The sequence below is a fragment of the Triticum urartu genome, chromosome 3A (assembly GCF_056163025.1).
Source record: "Triticum urartu cultivar PI428250 chromosome 3A, HENAU_Tu73, whole genome shotgun sequence".
In the NCBI taxonomy this organism is placed as follows: domain Eukaryota; kingdom Viridiplantae; phylum Streptophyta; class Magnoliopsida; order Poales; family Poaceae; genus Triticum; species Triticum urartu.
In genome coordinates, this window is record NC_141875.1 from 433,947,021 (window position 1) to 433,963,193 (window position 16,173).

Genomic DNA, 16,173 nt, shown 5'->3' on the forward strand with positions numbered 1-16,173 from the left:
TTTGCACGAGTTGTTTCCGTAAGAAAGAGAAGCCACTAGTGTAAAAAAATGTTTCAATATTATGGGACGGAGGGAGTATTTGCCATTAGCTGGATTGCTGACTCAGACAAAAAGTCCCTGCTGAAAGGAAGCACACAACAGGATTTCCAACGACAATACCTAATAAATCGATAATGACTGATTAAGTGATTATTTACGGTGCATGCTTGTGCACGCCGCCGTGCGTTTTGGTTGACCGGATCGATCTGACTAAGTCCACAACGCCCTGGACAGCTTAGTCAAACACAACGCGATCGTCACTCACCACATCATTCCGATCCATCATTTTAATTTGAACAAGTTAATTTACTCAACAGTTTGAGACCGTGTCTCCGAGTTCTGACCGTGACTATGCAACCGTAGCTTATCATATATGCCGAGCGCCAATGCAAATCCGAGCTACGAACGACTTGTTCCCGCCGGAATGCCATGTCACGTTGAATAATTGGTATGGTCCGGAGGTCAGATACACCTCCGTTCTCGGTAACTTGTGAGCTGGGACAAGAAAACACCTCAGCTAACACCTGCTGTACACCTCCACACTCACCCGGCACCTTCCATGAAATGTTTATTGCAGACATGTTTAGACGATCATATTTTATGTTTGCACGTGACGGCAGCAGCTCTCGCCAACGGATGCATAAAAGGATCGAGATCGGTGTCGGATTAGCATTCAGCAACAGAAGTTCTTCCGTGTCACGGAACATACACCAAACCCAGCCTACGAGAGCGACCAAGGAGCGGGGAGAGCGTGCACGACCATGGAAGCCGAGGCCTTCCCGATACGGTTCACCAAGGGCATACGGTCCTACTGGCGCCGGAGCAAGTACCAGCGCGTGGACGGCGCCACGGCGGGCCGGGGCACGCGCCACCTGGTGCGGCTCGGGGACGGCGGCAGCAGCGACGGCAAGGCGTGGGGCGTGCGGCTCGGCGGCATGTTCCGGGTGCGCGTCAAGGCGCCGGCCTCGGCCGTGGCCGCGGCGAAGGCCCCGAAGCGCGTGCTTGGCCGGATAAGGGACGCGTACGTGGACGCCATGCTCGGCGCGGCCAAGAAGCACTCGGCGGCGACGCACACGCTGCCGAACGGGCCGACCCCGGAGGCGCTGTGGCAGAAGCGGGTGCCCGTGCGCCGGTCGCGCAGCCAGGCGCAGGTGCGGCAGAAGGCGGACGAGCTGGGCCAGAGGCTCGTCCTCGAGATGTACAAGTCCGTGCGCGCGTCCAGGGACCTCGCGGGCATGCTCGAAGCTTCAAGGGCGCGATAGCATGGATGCACTGCACCAGCGACTTGGAGGAAGGCGAATGATGTGTTAGTGTTACACATATGCTTGTATATGTAAGATCAGTTGGTGATATGTAATCTGTTCATAACCATGGGGCTTTGCTCTGCTGTAAATTCTCCATAATTCCATGACTGTTTGCTTGTGAGGTTATATGCGATGACGCTTAGGAAAGTGAAACTTCTTTGTCTACGCTGTGCTGATTGCTGGGCCAGCTGATCAGGCAATTACAGTGTGCAGTAAAAGATGCACCACGGAAGAAAAGAGAAAGAATGGCCAAAATGCTGATCTACAAATTTTCTCGCATGTCATGTGCGCCTCCGCACTCTCGACTCTCCTGCGTCTTCTTCCCTTGCACAAGAACTACACACCTCCCGCCAATTCTTTTAGATAAAAAGCATGTCCGGCTTTAAAGTTATAAAGCCAGCAAGGCCAGCATAACACACATAGGTAGCAATATTACAAGAGGTCTGCTTGGGTACCCCCCTCCCCCCAACCCAATGTATAAAGGCATTTTGGGCATACGGTGCTTAACGTATCCCGCGCCGTATGTGGCGTACCCATACAGGTAGAGCCGACCACACGGCTCGAGCCGATACGGCCGGTTCGCATCTACCCCTTCCCGTCGCGTGAAAAAAAAAACTCACGACCTGCGTTGATCACGCGGCCCATTCCAATGTCGCCCCGCCCTGCCGATCGCCGCCCTAACCCGCCGATCGCCGCCTTTCGCCGCCGATCTATCCGTGATCACGCTGCCAATTCTCATGTCTCCCCATCCGGCCGATCGCCGCCTTTCCCCACCGATCACCGACCATTCTCCTCGTCTTCACCCGGGATCTGGCCACCGTGGACGTTGTTGGAGTCGCCAGCCATACATGAGCTGGCCTCCGTGCAGGTCCTCGTGGTGACGTGGACGCCGTCGCCACCCGCAACTTCGTGATCAACCTCTCCGGGAACGTCGTCGCCGTCCGCAGCCAGGCCAAGCCGGCCGAAGTGCACGTACCTGCCATGTAAGCCGTCTAGTTTGTCAAAAAAATTGTACCTGTAAATAATTATTTGCAATCACTTGTTAGATATGAAGTACTCATCGGTATGACCGTAGTACATTTAATTTGATTTAAAAATGATAGATCAATTTTTATTTATAATGTTGCAGTGTTGGTAGTGAGGTCATTCAATGAATAAAGAAACTGGATTTACGGATCTGTTTTTGGAGGCGAGTGAGTGGGATGGTAGCGATAGTGTTGATCGTACGAATGGTAATGAAAGTAAAAATGATGATGATAGCAGCGACAATGAATCCCGGTCCTTGTACAATAATTTACCTGAGGAAGATTTTCAAAAGAAGGAGGAGGGTGCTTGTAGTGAAAACGTAAGTGACGTGTACATTCATTTCGTCGGACGAAGAATCATATGGGTACTTACATGTGCATTTGATTTTTTTATATGCAGGAGGATATTGACGTCCAGAACGAGGAAAATCATGGTGTTGAATCTTTCGCGGATAACATAATTCAAGTTTGGTCCAAACTTTAAGATGTCATACAATAATAAAAACTTGTTAATGACAACTTACACTTGCTTATGTGGAATATTGTAGGCTAACTTCGATGGTTGGAGTGGTGATGATGGCTATGAGCATGAGGATGGGGCTAATATGGACATTGAGGAGGCTGAAATCCAGCAACGTGCGCTGGAGACACAGTTGAAGGTTATGGGTATGACATTTGCATCACAGTGGGAGGCTTACATATTCTATAATAACTACGCCAAAGACCGTGGATTCAGTATCAGAAAATATAAGGTGAAACGAGGAAAAGGTCTTTCAACCACTATTCGGTATAGGCGATACGTTTGCTCGAGGGCAGGAAAACGTCTCAGTAAATTTTTAAACCCGGAGGGCCGTATCCGCAGGCTAAGACCTGAGACTCGTTGCGAGTGTGACACACATTTAGTCGTGAAGTTGGACAAAGGACGTGGAGTTTGGTTCGTGGCAGCTTTTATGGATGATCACAACCATTTGTTGGCTAGAGCAGATGAGGTGGTATTTATGCGGTCACATCGAGTGATGGAAGATCACCAGATAGCTGAGATCTTGGCGATGGAAGGAGCTGGGATCAGAAAGCATATCATCGTCGACAACTTCATTAGCAGGTATGGCTCGTATGATAAGTGTGGGTTTCTGAGACGAGACGTCTACAACTTATGTTGCTGAGAAAAAATGAAGTTGATTGTAAAGGGTGATGCTAACACGGCAAGCGGGATTATGAGGAGCAGAAAGGAGAAGGATCCAGACTTTTTCTTTGAGTACGTGCTTGATAAGGAGGGCCGTTTGAAGAGCATGTTTTGGTGCAATGCACAGTCGCGGCGGGACTATCAGTTGTATGGAGATGTGATTGTGTTTGACAGCACGTATAAGATGAACAGATATGGTATGTCGTTCATCCCCTTTGTTGGTGTAAATAATCATCGTTGCACCACAGTGTTTGGTTGTGCCATTGTGTCCGACGAGACCGAAGCGACGTACGTGTGACTGCTCCAGACATTCCTGAAGGCCAATTGTCAAAAGAAGCCAAGGTCAATCATCACAGATGGAGACGCTGCAATGATACGAGCTATTCGGCTGGTTTTGGTTGATGTGTTGCACCGTCTCTGCTCATGGCACGTGAAAAAAAATATGCAGAAGCACCTTAATTATAAATCGCTAAATGAGTTCAGGGCACTCTTGTACTACTGCACCTCTCCGGCCAACTTTGAGGCAAGATGGCACGCTTTTGTCCGTAAATGGAAGACTGATAAAACAGAAGAGTGGCTGCGTAGGATGTACACGAAGAGGGGTCTGTGGGCAGCATCATATCTGTCAGATGGGTTTTTTTGGGTATGCGCAGTAATCAGAGGAGTGAAAGCCTTAACTCTTGTCTTCACCTTCACCTGGACGGCGGTATGACTATTGTTGATCTAGTTGTACATTATGAAAACTGCATAGTTCGACTACGTGAGAACGAGGCGCATGATGACTGTGTTTCAAATCAGTCATTGCCACCATCAGTCACGGAATATAAGGACATTGAGAAGCATGCTGCCAAAGTATTCACTCATTCCAATTTTTATATTCTTCAACAAGATTTGAAGAAGATAGGAGATCTTGAGATTTGTGAGACGCTAGTGGGAGTTGACTCCACACCTTCATCGTGACATGGAGAAATAACCGCAAATTTCAGTTCAGCGTGAATTATCGAGCTGAAAACTCTGAGAATACGATAGACTACAGTTGTGGACGAATGCTTCGGAAAGGGTTGCCTTGCAAACACATTCTGTATGTGTTGGTTCATCTGAAAATATCTAAAATACCAAAGTGTTGCATCCTTAAGAGGATGTCGAAAGTTGCGAGAGGTGGGCTGCCTGCACATCGGAAGAGTGACATGTTTGATTGGGGTTGGACAGGGGCAGAGCAGCGTGCTCGCTATAGTCAACTCAGTATAACAGGAGCTGAAACTTTTCATGTTGCTTCAAATGATCCATTCGTCTTTGATGAGTTGATGCAGTGTCTGCAGAATATAATAGCAAAGAAAAAGGTCCCTGATGATGATGCTGTTGGTATTAGAAAAAATGTGCATGAGGAGCCACGTGAGCCGGAACAACATGTTGATGTCATAGGTGATCCCGTGAAAGTTTTCACGAAGGGCACCCCTAAACAGAGCACGACAGGGCGGGCAAAGAAAGATCCAAATGTTACAAAAAATGAAAGACCAAAATCATTGTCTGGGAGAAAATCCGGGGCTCTTTGTGTCATTTGTAAGAAAGAGAACCATAGACGACAAACGTGCCCTGAGAATGAAAAGTAAGTTTTACATTATTTTAATTATTTTTTATTTCTCTCTTTACAATTGTCCGATGAGTTGTTTACAATTTGTTATGTAGGAACTGGACATAAAGATGAAGTATTCATAATCAATGGAAGGCACTGGGACAGAGTTCAATTAGTATGTCGTACTATTTGTCGCTTTATTTTGGTTAATTTGTTCGATTCTAATGCGACATGGCACTTTCAGTTTATTTGTTTAAGGATAAGAGACATGGCACTTTGAGTTTATTCTTTATACCACCTTGTTCAATATTATGAGACATGCAATTTTTATTATTATGTGTGAAACATGATATATTTGTATGAATGTGTTACTGCTGTCATGACTTTGTCAACTGTTTAACATTTTTAAAATTTAATCTATGTGAAAAAAATATTTAAAAAAACGCCCAGCCGTGACCGGGCGCGCGCACGGACAGTATACTATAACGCCTTCTGAGAGGCCTTTCGGCCACCGAGCGGGGAGGCCACGGCGTACAACGGGGCATTTATTAGTGTTCTGTAGTGAGCTTGTGAGAAGGCGACGACGCGGGTATATAAACCGGTCGTCGCGTCTCTCCGCGGGCGAGGTGGGACTATATAAACCTAGTCGGCACAACGCGCCAGCGTCCCCATCCGCACATGAAGAGGCGTTAAAGGACCGGCCCACACGCCCGACGCGCGTCATTAATGGGCCGACAGATCGCCATAAATCCTCCTCGGGATCTTTGCATGTGCCCGCTCGGTGGGGCGGGACAAGACGTCTGCCACCGGGCCCGCGATTGTCGCTCGGTAGGCTGCTGGGCCACCGGACGCGCGCGTGGCGCACGGCGAATCGCGCCAGCCCGCACTAGCTGGACTGCGCGGGCCCGCCACTGCCTCGGCTGTCGGCCACCGCACGGGCTGGGATGGAATATTCGTCGGATCCAATGCCGCTGCTGCCATCAGAATCGCCATGGGATATTGTACAGTTTTGTCCACATCGCGTCAACTCAGGACGGCGAGGATATTTTTTAATAAATAAATGACCGCCACGAATACAAACAACAACAGTACATATAACATCGCAGCCGCAAACTGATACATTTTAGCACAGCAAAAATATTACTTGCCCACACGCATTTAAATGGTTAGTCTCACACGAAAGCGATAAATAAAACGTGAAAAATTGTCGAAATCTGTCCCAGTGCCATGACGCATTACAATCGATCAAAGTATCCAACAATGGCAGGGAAACCTTCTATGGGACTAAAACCATACCGATGCTAATACCTATTCCTTCTCTATGATTTTAACAATTTTCATCTTGACCTTCTCTAATTTGTTCACCTCTGAAAAAATAATTTCCGTGACAATACGTGGCCTTGACGCATTAATCTCTTCCTGGTCAAATTCATGTGTCCAGCGATCCCCATCCCAATATTTTATGCACCATGTCACAAAAAGTCCACAAGACACTTTACAGTAAACATGTGTGATCAGCTTACGATGTACCATGCACTTGCTTGTACTCATTTAACTTACCCATCTTTTTGTCTCGGCATTTTATACTCATTAATTGGCCACGATGAGACATCTGGAAATTTATTTGCTTCAAGAGTTGAGTTGGCCTCCATAATATCCTTAGAAATTTCAGCTCTCTGAAACAAATTAACAAAACCAGAATTTAATGTATGACCCAATATTTTTCTGGATGCGAGTGCGAAAATTATAGCGTACCAGGGTGGCAATCATATTGTGAATTCTTTGGCTAATTGCGCCTTTAGAATTTGAGTCAAGAACTTGAAACTCCTCCTTGACGATGTGCATCACTATGGTTATCCAATGATTATCATTAACGTGCATAGGAAAATACGCCTACATAGTAACCAAATCATGTTAGTGCAATTAAATAGTAATGACTAATAAAAACAAATAAATATGAAAGCACTACCTTGTCCCGTCTGAAATACTCATCCATTACTCTTGCGAGGACTTTTGTTTTCTTTGTAACATTCTCTAAGTCTAAATCATTTACTGACTTGATCTTTCCCCTTGCCTTATTCAACATAAATTTGGGGAACCACGTTGTTGATATGTAACGATCAGAAAAATCACGGTGTTGTAGGTGTTTACAATATGCATTGATGATCTGCATACATAAACAAAAAAATTCTATCAACTTGTGAAGTACAAATGAGAGTTTTGTTAAAACCAAACTCATACTTACAGCTCCATTCAACCATTTAAACGTCAGGACATCGTGAAGCATAGCTGGTGTACATATGTCCCCATCTAATGGCGGCACATCAACCACGGTTCGGTGTGCATGCTTTTTTGACGATGCGAGAGTCTCAACAAAAACTCTGGCTGCCTCTATGTGATCCGGAGTCATATTAAGAGAACTTGCTAGAATTGAATGTGGTGACGATGCAAACAGATCTAAAACAATGCAGCTACAGTCAGTTATATAATATAAAAAATTACATAACATGTGAATGAATTATAAAGTAGTATTTGACTTACTTTTTTTAACACGTTTCTTGCGGGTAATGAGAAGGTCGTAGGGGGATTGACAATATTTCGACTTTTTTGTTTTGCGCTTACCTTCATTTTCCTTACTGACTTCACCATTACCTATGTTGCTCTCTGTCGGGAAACTCTCAAACGTGTCTTCGGACTTTGTTGGTGACAAAGCATCCATAGACTCAACAGAAATATCAGCATTCTGCGGGGTTCGGGACATAGACAGAAAGTCTTTTGTATGTACAGTTGATGCCGAAGATGGAGAGTTTCCATTATCGTCTATAATGAAAGGATCAGTAGGTTCACCTTTACCCGGTGTCGTCGCCGGAGCACCCGTGTCATCAACGGGCAAGGAGGTATCATTCATACCCGTGAAAGATGTTCCTATCTTTACGTCCGTAGGTGATTCAATATCTGGCCAATATTTTGATGACTTGTACTGGCCATTCTCCATCCCAACTCCTTCACCTACATTATCAAATTCGTCATTGTTGTCCCTCTTATTGGGTTTGTACATCACACCTTCCGTGTTCAACTTTTTCATTACCATCTACAAACACAAATGAAACACGATAAGTAGTTGAACAATTAAAAAAGTTCAATACAACTTCTAAATTACCTGTGCACATCTTTTGGGTATATTGAGAACCTCCTTGTGAAGTAGCTTTATGCATGTCATCACACGGTCCATACTATAAGTCGTGTTTGATGAAACCGCGGACGTGCTTGGCTTTCTACTCCTGCCACCACCTCTCCGTTTAGGTTTCTTCGTTTCTTCCTCTGGGACAGTCCCTTCACGTGCTACCTTAGCACGTCTGTACTCTTCGCTACCGCAGTTTTCAATCTGTACAACAAACAATAAATTAAATTAAATAACGAATATACTTAATTACTATGTGAAATCAATAAGGACTATACTTATTGACTTACATTGTCGATGCCCCGCCCGTGCATGTTTTCATAGTCGTCTCGATTTTTCCCTTACGTTTCTGGCCAGTTAAGCATTAGTGGGTATTCACGAGACAAAGGATCAAATGTATCCAGACCAATTGGCTCAACTTTTTTCCAGTATATATACTGCATGATAGTAAACACAACTAGTCAGACAATAGATCACATAAAAAATATATGTACATACAACTATTACGAAATGACTTGTACCTGAAGAAGAGCCAAGTTCCCGATAGGCCACTTGAATTTTTGAAGATCTTCGACCTTTTTTTAATAGCATCCATGCACACCCCCAACGTGAAATCGTTCCAATTGTATGACTTGATAGCGTTCACGTCCTCCACCATTTTGTAATAACGATAAGGAACAAATTTGGTGGATTGTGGTGCTAAGACTGTACCCATAAGAACCAGTACGGCCCTTCTCACAAAATCATCATCATATGATTGAGTATCAACAATATTTTTTATCAACTCATCGATGAGGATTAGGCCTGTTCTTTTGTCTAGAAACCGATTCGGAACAATTTTTTGGCATCTAGTTGTATTGTTGCTATCATGCTACTGACATCATCACCGTCGTTACGTAGCCCGAATATGTCATAAACATCTTCATTAAGCACACTGATGCCGTCAGTATTTGGCCGAATAATAAATCGCTTTGTTCTACTATCATACGTTGTAATCATAAATTCCAATAATTTTTTCCTCATTTTCACTGAAGAATTCTCAACATACTGTCTAAATTTGTGCCACGTAGCATCATGCGCTATCTGGGTGTGAATTTTCCCACCAATTCGCACCACTTCTCAACCGAGCAGTACACATCTCCCAATTCTTGCATTCTAAATAAGACGACATGTATCTAACTAGTTACGAGATTCAAAAAACATTACATATGGTTTAATACCATACCTTCCGGTGCCTCGACATGCACCGGCAGCCCCCGTTGGCTAACCCCACCCGGTGTGGGTTAGTCATGGCAGCCGCACGCCCTCTGCCCACACCACCGCGCTGGCCGACGGCCCGTCCTAGGGTTCTGGGTGCGGGCGACTTTGCCGAGATGGCACGGGCGGGCCTGAGATCCAAGTCGCGCGCGCAGATGCCGGAGTGTATGGCCGCCGTCAGGCCGGCAGGGAAGGGAGTTGGGACGGCCACGGCGGTGCGACCGTCGGATCGGGGTGAGGACGTGCGTGGAGGCGGCGGGGTTAGGCGGTCCTGGGGCGAGGTAATGGCGGCGTGGTTTCCATGCCATTCACGCACGTACGGCGTCATAGACGTGGTCACGCCATAGTGGGCCCCTTGGCCCGTCCCGTAAAACTACCGCCGGCTGGCCCATGATGCATTTATTAAAAACATGCGTTGTACTTTAACGACACCGTATGAATTTCTTATGGTTTTCTCCATGAAACACACCGAAAACACTGACCGGGCATGACGCAACGTGCGTTTGGTGTTCAAATTCGTTCAAATCTTGCGTGGGGCCCTAAGATGGGCATGCCCACTGCCTCCTAAAATTGGGTGACGTTTCGTGCATGCCACCTCGTACTACCCATGCAACCGGCACTGATCGGATATGAAGGATGTCAGCCCCGTACTATGTTCTCTTTTCTGACTCAGCCGGTGGACCCCAAATTTTTTCCACACGCACTCATCACCAGGGCCATCATGCGTGCAAGTTCTCATAATTTTCCACACCGTATGAATTTCTTATGGTTTTCTTCGTAAAACGCACCGAAAACACTTACCAGGCGTGACGCAACGTGCGTTTGGTGTCCGAATTCGTTCAAATCTTGCATGGGGCCCTAAGATGGGCATGTCCACTGCCTCCCAAAATTGGGTAACGTTTCGTGCATGCCACCTCGTACCACCCATGCAACCGGCACTGATCGGATATGAAGGATGTCAGCCCCGTACTGCGTTCTCTTTTCTGACTCAGCCGGTTGACCCCAAACTTTTTCCACACGCACTCATCACCAGGGCCATCATGCGTGCAAGTTTTCATAATTTTCTGACACTGTATGAATTTCTTATGGTTTTCTCCGTGAAACACATCGAAAACACTGACCGGGCGTGACGCAACATGCGTTTGGTGTCCGAATTCGTTCAAATCTTGTGTGGGGCCCTAAGATGGGCATGCCCACTGCCTCCCAAAATTGGGTGACGTTTCGTGCATGCCACCTCGTACCACCCATGCAACCGGCACTGATCGGATATGAAGGATGTCAGCCCCGTACTGCGTTTTCTTTTCTGTCTTAGCCGGTGGACCCCAAATTTTTTCCACACGCACTCATCACCAAGGCCATCATGCGTGCAAGTTTTCATAATTTTCCGACACCGTATGAATTTCTTATGGTTTTCTCCGTGAATTCAATTCTATATTAAGTAGTGTTTTTAATATAATTACATAATAAATTATATATTAAGTATTGTTTTTAACATAACTACTTAATAAATTCCATATCAAGTAGTATTTTTTAAGAAGGGTATTTTCCAAATTATTATTACTTATAAATTATAACAAAAACCTCTTTACTACTATGAAAACTACTTTAGCCATTAATGCAAAACACACACAAGAATAATGAACATTACATAAATTATAGAACATTTATACAATACGTAGGACTTTTCATAAATTACAGAACATTTGTTAAAAAAACTTAATATTATTTTTGAAACAATAAAGAATAAACAAAAAAAACTTCGACGCCGCGCGTTGGCCGGCCCAGTGACTGTGCGCGAGGGCGCGCGTGGGCCGGCCCGTTGATTGTGCGCCCGGTGCGGGGGCAGGGTCGGCGGGGGTTAGGACTAAAGTTTAGTCCCACCTCGCCCGCCGAACGACGCCGCCACCGCCTTAAATACCTGCCTCCCACCTCACTTTCGAACTCCTCTGATTCCCGCCCCGTCCCGCCATTGCCCCGTTTGACTGTGCTGCAGGCCGTAACTGGACCGAAAGGCCAGCCCTTTCGCCACCCGGCTTAATCGGGCCGGACCGATTAAGCGCAGTTGTGGCCTGCAACCACAGGCGGGCATATTTTTTTGCATCACTATTTGTTGTCTTCTATGAGTCACGGCGCGGGGTAGGTGGAAGGGGTGCTTTTTTAGTCCCACTCGCGCGCCGAGGGACGCCACGACCGGCTTATATACCCGCTTTCGTGCACATTGCTATATCAGACAGTTAGTAGTAATTTGGTTTGACTTTGCACTGCCAGGGGCGGCACTGCCGTACTGCCCGGATAGTGTAAGCTCATTACACTGTCCAGGCAGTGCGTCAGTGCTTCAAGCAGTGTAAACTCAAATCACATCATTACTATATGTCTTATTTTTTATTATTTGCCACACTATGCAAATTTAGTCTCATCTCAGTCAAATTACATTAGTACTATCTACATTATTTTTTTGACATCCTTCAAATGAGCCCAAATTACATTAGTAATATCTACCATCATGACTAGGATGCATGACAACTTTCGTACCTTTTTGCCACTTTATGAATTTTCTACATTTTTTGGGTGAAAACACCTAAAACACTGACCGGACGTGACGCAACGTGCTATTGGTGTTGAAATATGATCAATTTTTGGATTCAGTGTGGGAGTGGGCATACCAGCTCACTTGCAAAATTTGAGGCCATACTGAATATGTCAAAAAATTGACCTCGTTCTCCGGATACCGTTCGGGTAGGGAGCAAACGCCCCGTCTGAAAAGTAGTTTTTTTTCGACATCCTTCAAATGAATCCAATTTTTTTTCATAGTGTTCTACCATCATGACTAGGATGCATGGCAAGTTTCGTGGTTTTTTTACCACTTTACGAATTTTCTACATTTTTTCGGTGAAAACACCTAAAACATTGACCGGACGTGACTCAACGTGTTATTGGTGTCGAAATACGACTAATTTTTGGATTCAGTGTGGGAGTGGGCATACCAGCTCACTTGCAAAATTTGAGGCCATTCCGAATATGTCAAAAAATTGACCTCGTTCTCTGGGTAAGTAGTTTTTTCCGACATCCTTCAAATGAACCCAAATTTTTTTCATAGTTTTATACCATCATGACTAGGATGCATGACAAGTTTCATGGCTTTTCACCACTTTACGAATTTTGTACAATTTTTTCGGTGTAAACACCTAAAACACTGACCGGACGTGACGCAACGTACTATTGCTGTCGAAATACGACCAATTTTTGGATTCAGTGTGGGAGTGGGCATACCAGCTCACTTGCAAAATTTGAGGCCATTCCGAATATGTCAAAAAATTGACCTCGTTCTCCGGATACCATTCGGGTAGGAGCAAACGCCCCGTTTGAAAAGTAGTTTTTTTCGACATCCTTGAAATGATCCCAATTTTTTTTCATAGTGTTCTACCATCATGACTAGGATGCATGACGAGTTTTGTGGTTTTTTTACCAATTTATGAATTTTGTACAATTTTTTCAGTGAAAACACCTAAAACACTGACCTGATGTGACGCAACGTGCTATTGGTGCCGAAATACGACCAATTTTTGGATTCAGTGTGGGAGTGAGCATACCAGCTCACTTGCAAAATTTGAGCCATTCCGAATATGTCAAAAGTTGACCTCGTTCTCCGGATACCGTTCGGGTGAGCAAACGCCCCGTCCGAAAAGTAGTTTTTTTTACATCCTTCAAATGATCCCAATTTTTTTTCATAGTGTTCTACCATCATGACTAGGATGCATGACGAGTTTCGTGGTTTTTTACCACTTTACAAATTTTGTACAATTTTTTCAGTTAAAACACTGACAGGACGTGACAGAACGTGTTATTGGTGTCGAAATACGACCAATTTTTGGATTCAGTGTGGGAGTGGGCATACCAGCTTACTTGCAAAATTTGAGGCCATTCCGAATATGTCAAAAAATTGACCTCGTTCTCCGGGTACCGTTCGGGTGAGCAAACGCCCCGTGTGAAAAGTAGTTTTTTTGACATCCTTCAAATGAACCCAATTTTTTTCATAGTGTTCTACCACCATGACTAGGATGCATGACAAGTTTCGTGGCTTTTTACCACTTTACGAATTTTGTACAATTTTTTCGGTGAAAACACCTAAAACACTGACCGGACATGACACAACGTGCTATTACTGTTCTAAACTTTTCATATATGTACAATTATTAAGAGTGTTTTCCAAATTATTTTTTAATAAACTCAAAAATGTTAGCCATTAAATAAAATTTCATAAACAATTATAACAAAAAACTTAATATTTGTACTTATAAATTATAAAACAAACTCAATTTTCTTAGTTATACATTACAACAAAAAACTCATTGTTATTATAACACTTAAAAAATTAAATAATGAACATTACATAAATATTTAAAATCTAATTAACAATTCTATTTTAAGTGTTGTTACTAATCTACACAAATACATGAACAATATATTCGTGGGACGGCGCGCGTTAAAATTATTTTTGAAACAAAAAAACCTCCACAGCGCGCGCTGGCCGGCCCAATGACTGTGCACGACGCCGCTTCTGGCCCGGCCCATTCACTGTGCGGCGGTGGGGGGGCAGCGTCGGCGGGGGTGAGGACTAAACTTTAGTCCCACCTCGCCTGCCGAACGACGCCGGGACCTCCTTATATACCGGCGTCCCTCCTTACTTTCGAACTCCTCTGATTCCCGCCCCGTCCCGTCACTGCCCCGTTTGACTATACTGCAGGCCGTAGCTGGGCCGAAAGGCCGGCCCTTTCGCCGCCTGGCTTGATCGGGCCGGACCGATTACGCGCAGTAGCGGCCTGCAAGTATTGTTGGGCCTTTTTTGCCTCACTATTTTTTTATTGTTTCCTACACTACACAAATTTAGTGTCATCTCGTCCGAAAATGCGTTTTTTTACATCCTTCAAATGAACCCATATTTTTATAGTGTTCCGCCATCATGACTAGGATGCATGAGAAGTTTTGAGGCTTTTGCCACTTTATGAATTTTCTATATTTTTTCGGTGACAACACCACATAGCACACCCCGGAGGTGACGCAACATGTTTTTGATGTTCAAATACGTTCAATTCTTGGGTTGACTGTGGGGTTGGCCATACCAACTCACTTGCAAAATTTGAGGTCATTCTGAATATGTCAAAAAATTAACCTCCTTCTCCGGAGACCGTTCGGGCAGGACCGAAGGCCCCGTCCGAAAAGAGTTTTTTTTGACATCCTTGAAATGAACTCAAATTTTTTCCATAGTGTTCCACCATCATCACTAGGATGCATGACAAGTTTTGTGACTTTTTTTCATTTTATGAAATTTCTATAATTTTTTCGGTGAAAACACCATATACCACACCCCGGCCGTGACGCAACATGTTTTTGATGTCCAAATATGTTCAATTCTTGGATTGACTGTTGGGTTGGCCATAGCAACTCACTTGCAAAATTTGAGGTCTTTCCGAATATGTCGAAAAATTTACCTCCTCCGGAGACCATTCGGGCAGGACCGAAGGCCCCGTCCGAAAGGAGTTTTTTTCGACAGCCTTCAAATGAACCCACATTTTTTATAGTGTTCCACCATCATCACTAGGATGCATGAAAAGTTTTATGGCTTTTTTATCGCTTTAAGAATTTTTTATAATTTTTTCGGTGAAAACACCACATACCACACTCCGGACGTGACGCGATATGTTTTTAGTGTCCATGCATGACAAGTTCTCCGAAGACTGTTCGGGTATAAGCGAAGGCCCCATGCATGCGTTTTGCAACTGATTTTTCTACAATTTTTGTGTCGATTATCATCTCGTAACGTCTATTTTTTGAAGTTGCACGACTAACATCAAATTAAACATACGGATTTTTTTCCAGATAAACCATTCTGAGTTCATTCATAATTCAAAATATTTTACATAACCCTAAACATAACCGAGCACTGCTCTTACATAACTTAGACCGAAATTTAAATATAAACCCTAAAACTAGACTACTCATCGTCGCTGGCGCCAGTGAGGTCGACGACAGGCGCCGTATCGCCGGCCTCTACTTCGCGGTTGTCGCTGCCATCGTCGCCGTCGTTGTCGTCGTCGCTGAAGTCCCACCAGTTGTCTTCCCGCGCCTGCTGCTCCTGCACCGCCGCTATGGCCGCCAGCCGCTCTCGTTCCTCATGAGTGGCCGCCGCCATCGCCTCCTCTGCCGACCGGGCCAGCACCGCAAGTAGCCCCGGCGTGTCGTCGGGGTCTCCATCTTGCGCGAGGGCGGCCTGCGCCGGCGGGATCTCGACCAGCACCGGGGCAGGGGGCGCCTGTTGTGCCGGGGCAGTTGGGGCAGCTGGAGGTAGGTCGTGGCGGCGGCGACCACGGGAAGTGCCGGCCTCGCCGGTAATGTCCCCGACGGGGAGGCCGGCCGCCGCATCCCTGAACGCGCCAAGGACGAGGTCGAAGTTCTTCCCGCGCCAGAACCGGCGGCGGGCCCTCCGGTTGTACTAGCCGCTAGGGAAGGCGCGGAGCTGCTCCCTCGTCGGCGGCGGTCCCATGGTGGGGATGCCGTCTGCCCCAATCCGCCATGGCCCCGGCACCTTGGCTGCCGGCGGCACCATCAGGCGG

The 16,173-nt window shown here is 45.5% G+C and overlaps 1 protein-coding gene and 1 pseudogene across 1 annotated transcript; one reads left to right on the forward strand and one right to left on the reverse strand.

Annotated features, from left to right (window-relative positions):
* The first annotated feature begins 696 nt into the window (after window positions 1-696).
* Window positions 697-1,469, forward strand: LOC125548446 (uncharacterized). The gene has a single exon (XM_048712036.2). It carries the CDS (start codon window positions 801-803, stop codon window positions 1,299-1,301), a length of 501 nt encoding a protein of 166 aa, XP_048567993.1. The 5' UTR covers window positions 697-800; the 3' UTR covers window positions 1,302-1,469.
* Window positions 1,470-6,432: 4,963 nt separating this feature from the next.
* LOC147979978 (uncharacterized) lies at window positions 6,433-7,534 on the reverse strand (annotated as a pseudogene).
* Between the last annotated feature and the right edge of the window lie 8,639 nt (window positions 7,535-16,173).

Bases quoted from the DNA above. Each gene is read 5' to 3' on its own strand.
- LOC125548446 (XM_048712036.2), top strand. From the start codon at position 801: ATGGAAGCCGAGGCCTTCCCGATACGGTTCACCAAGGGCATACGGTCC.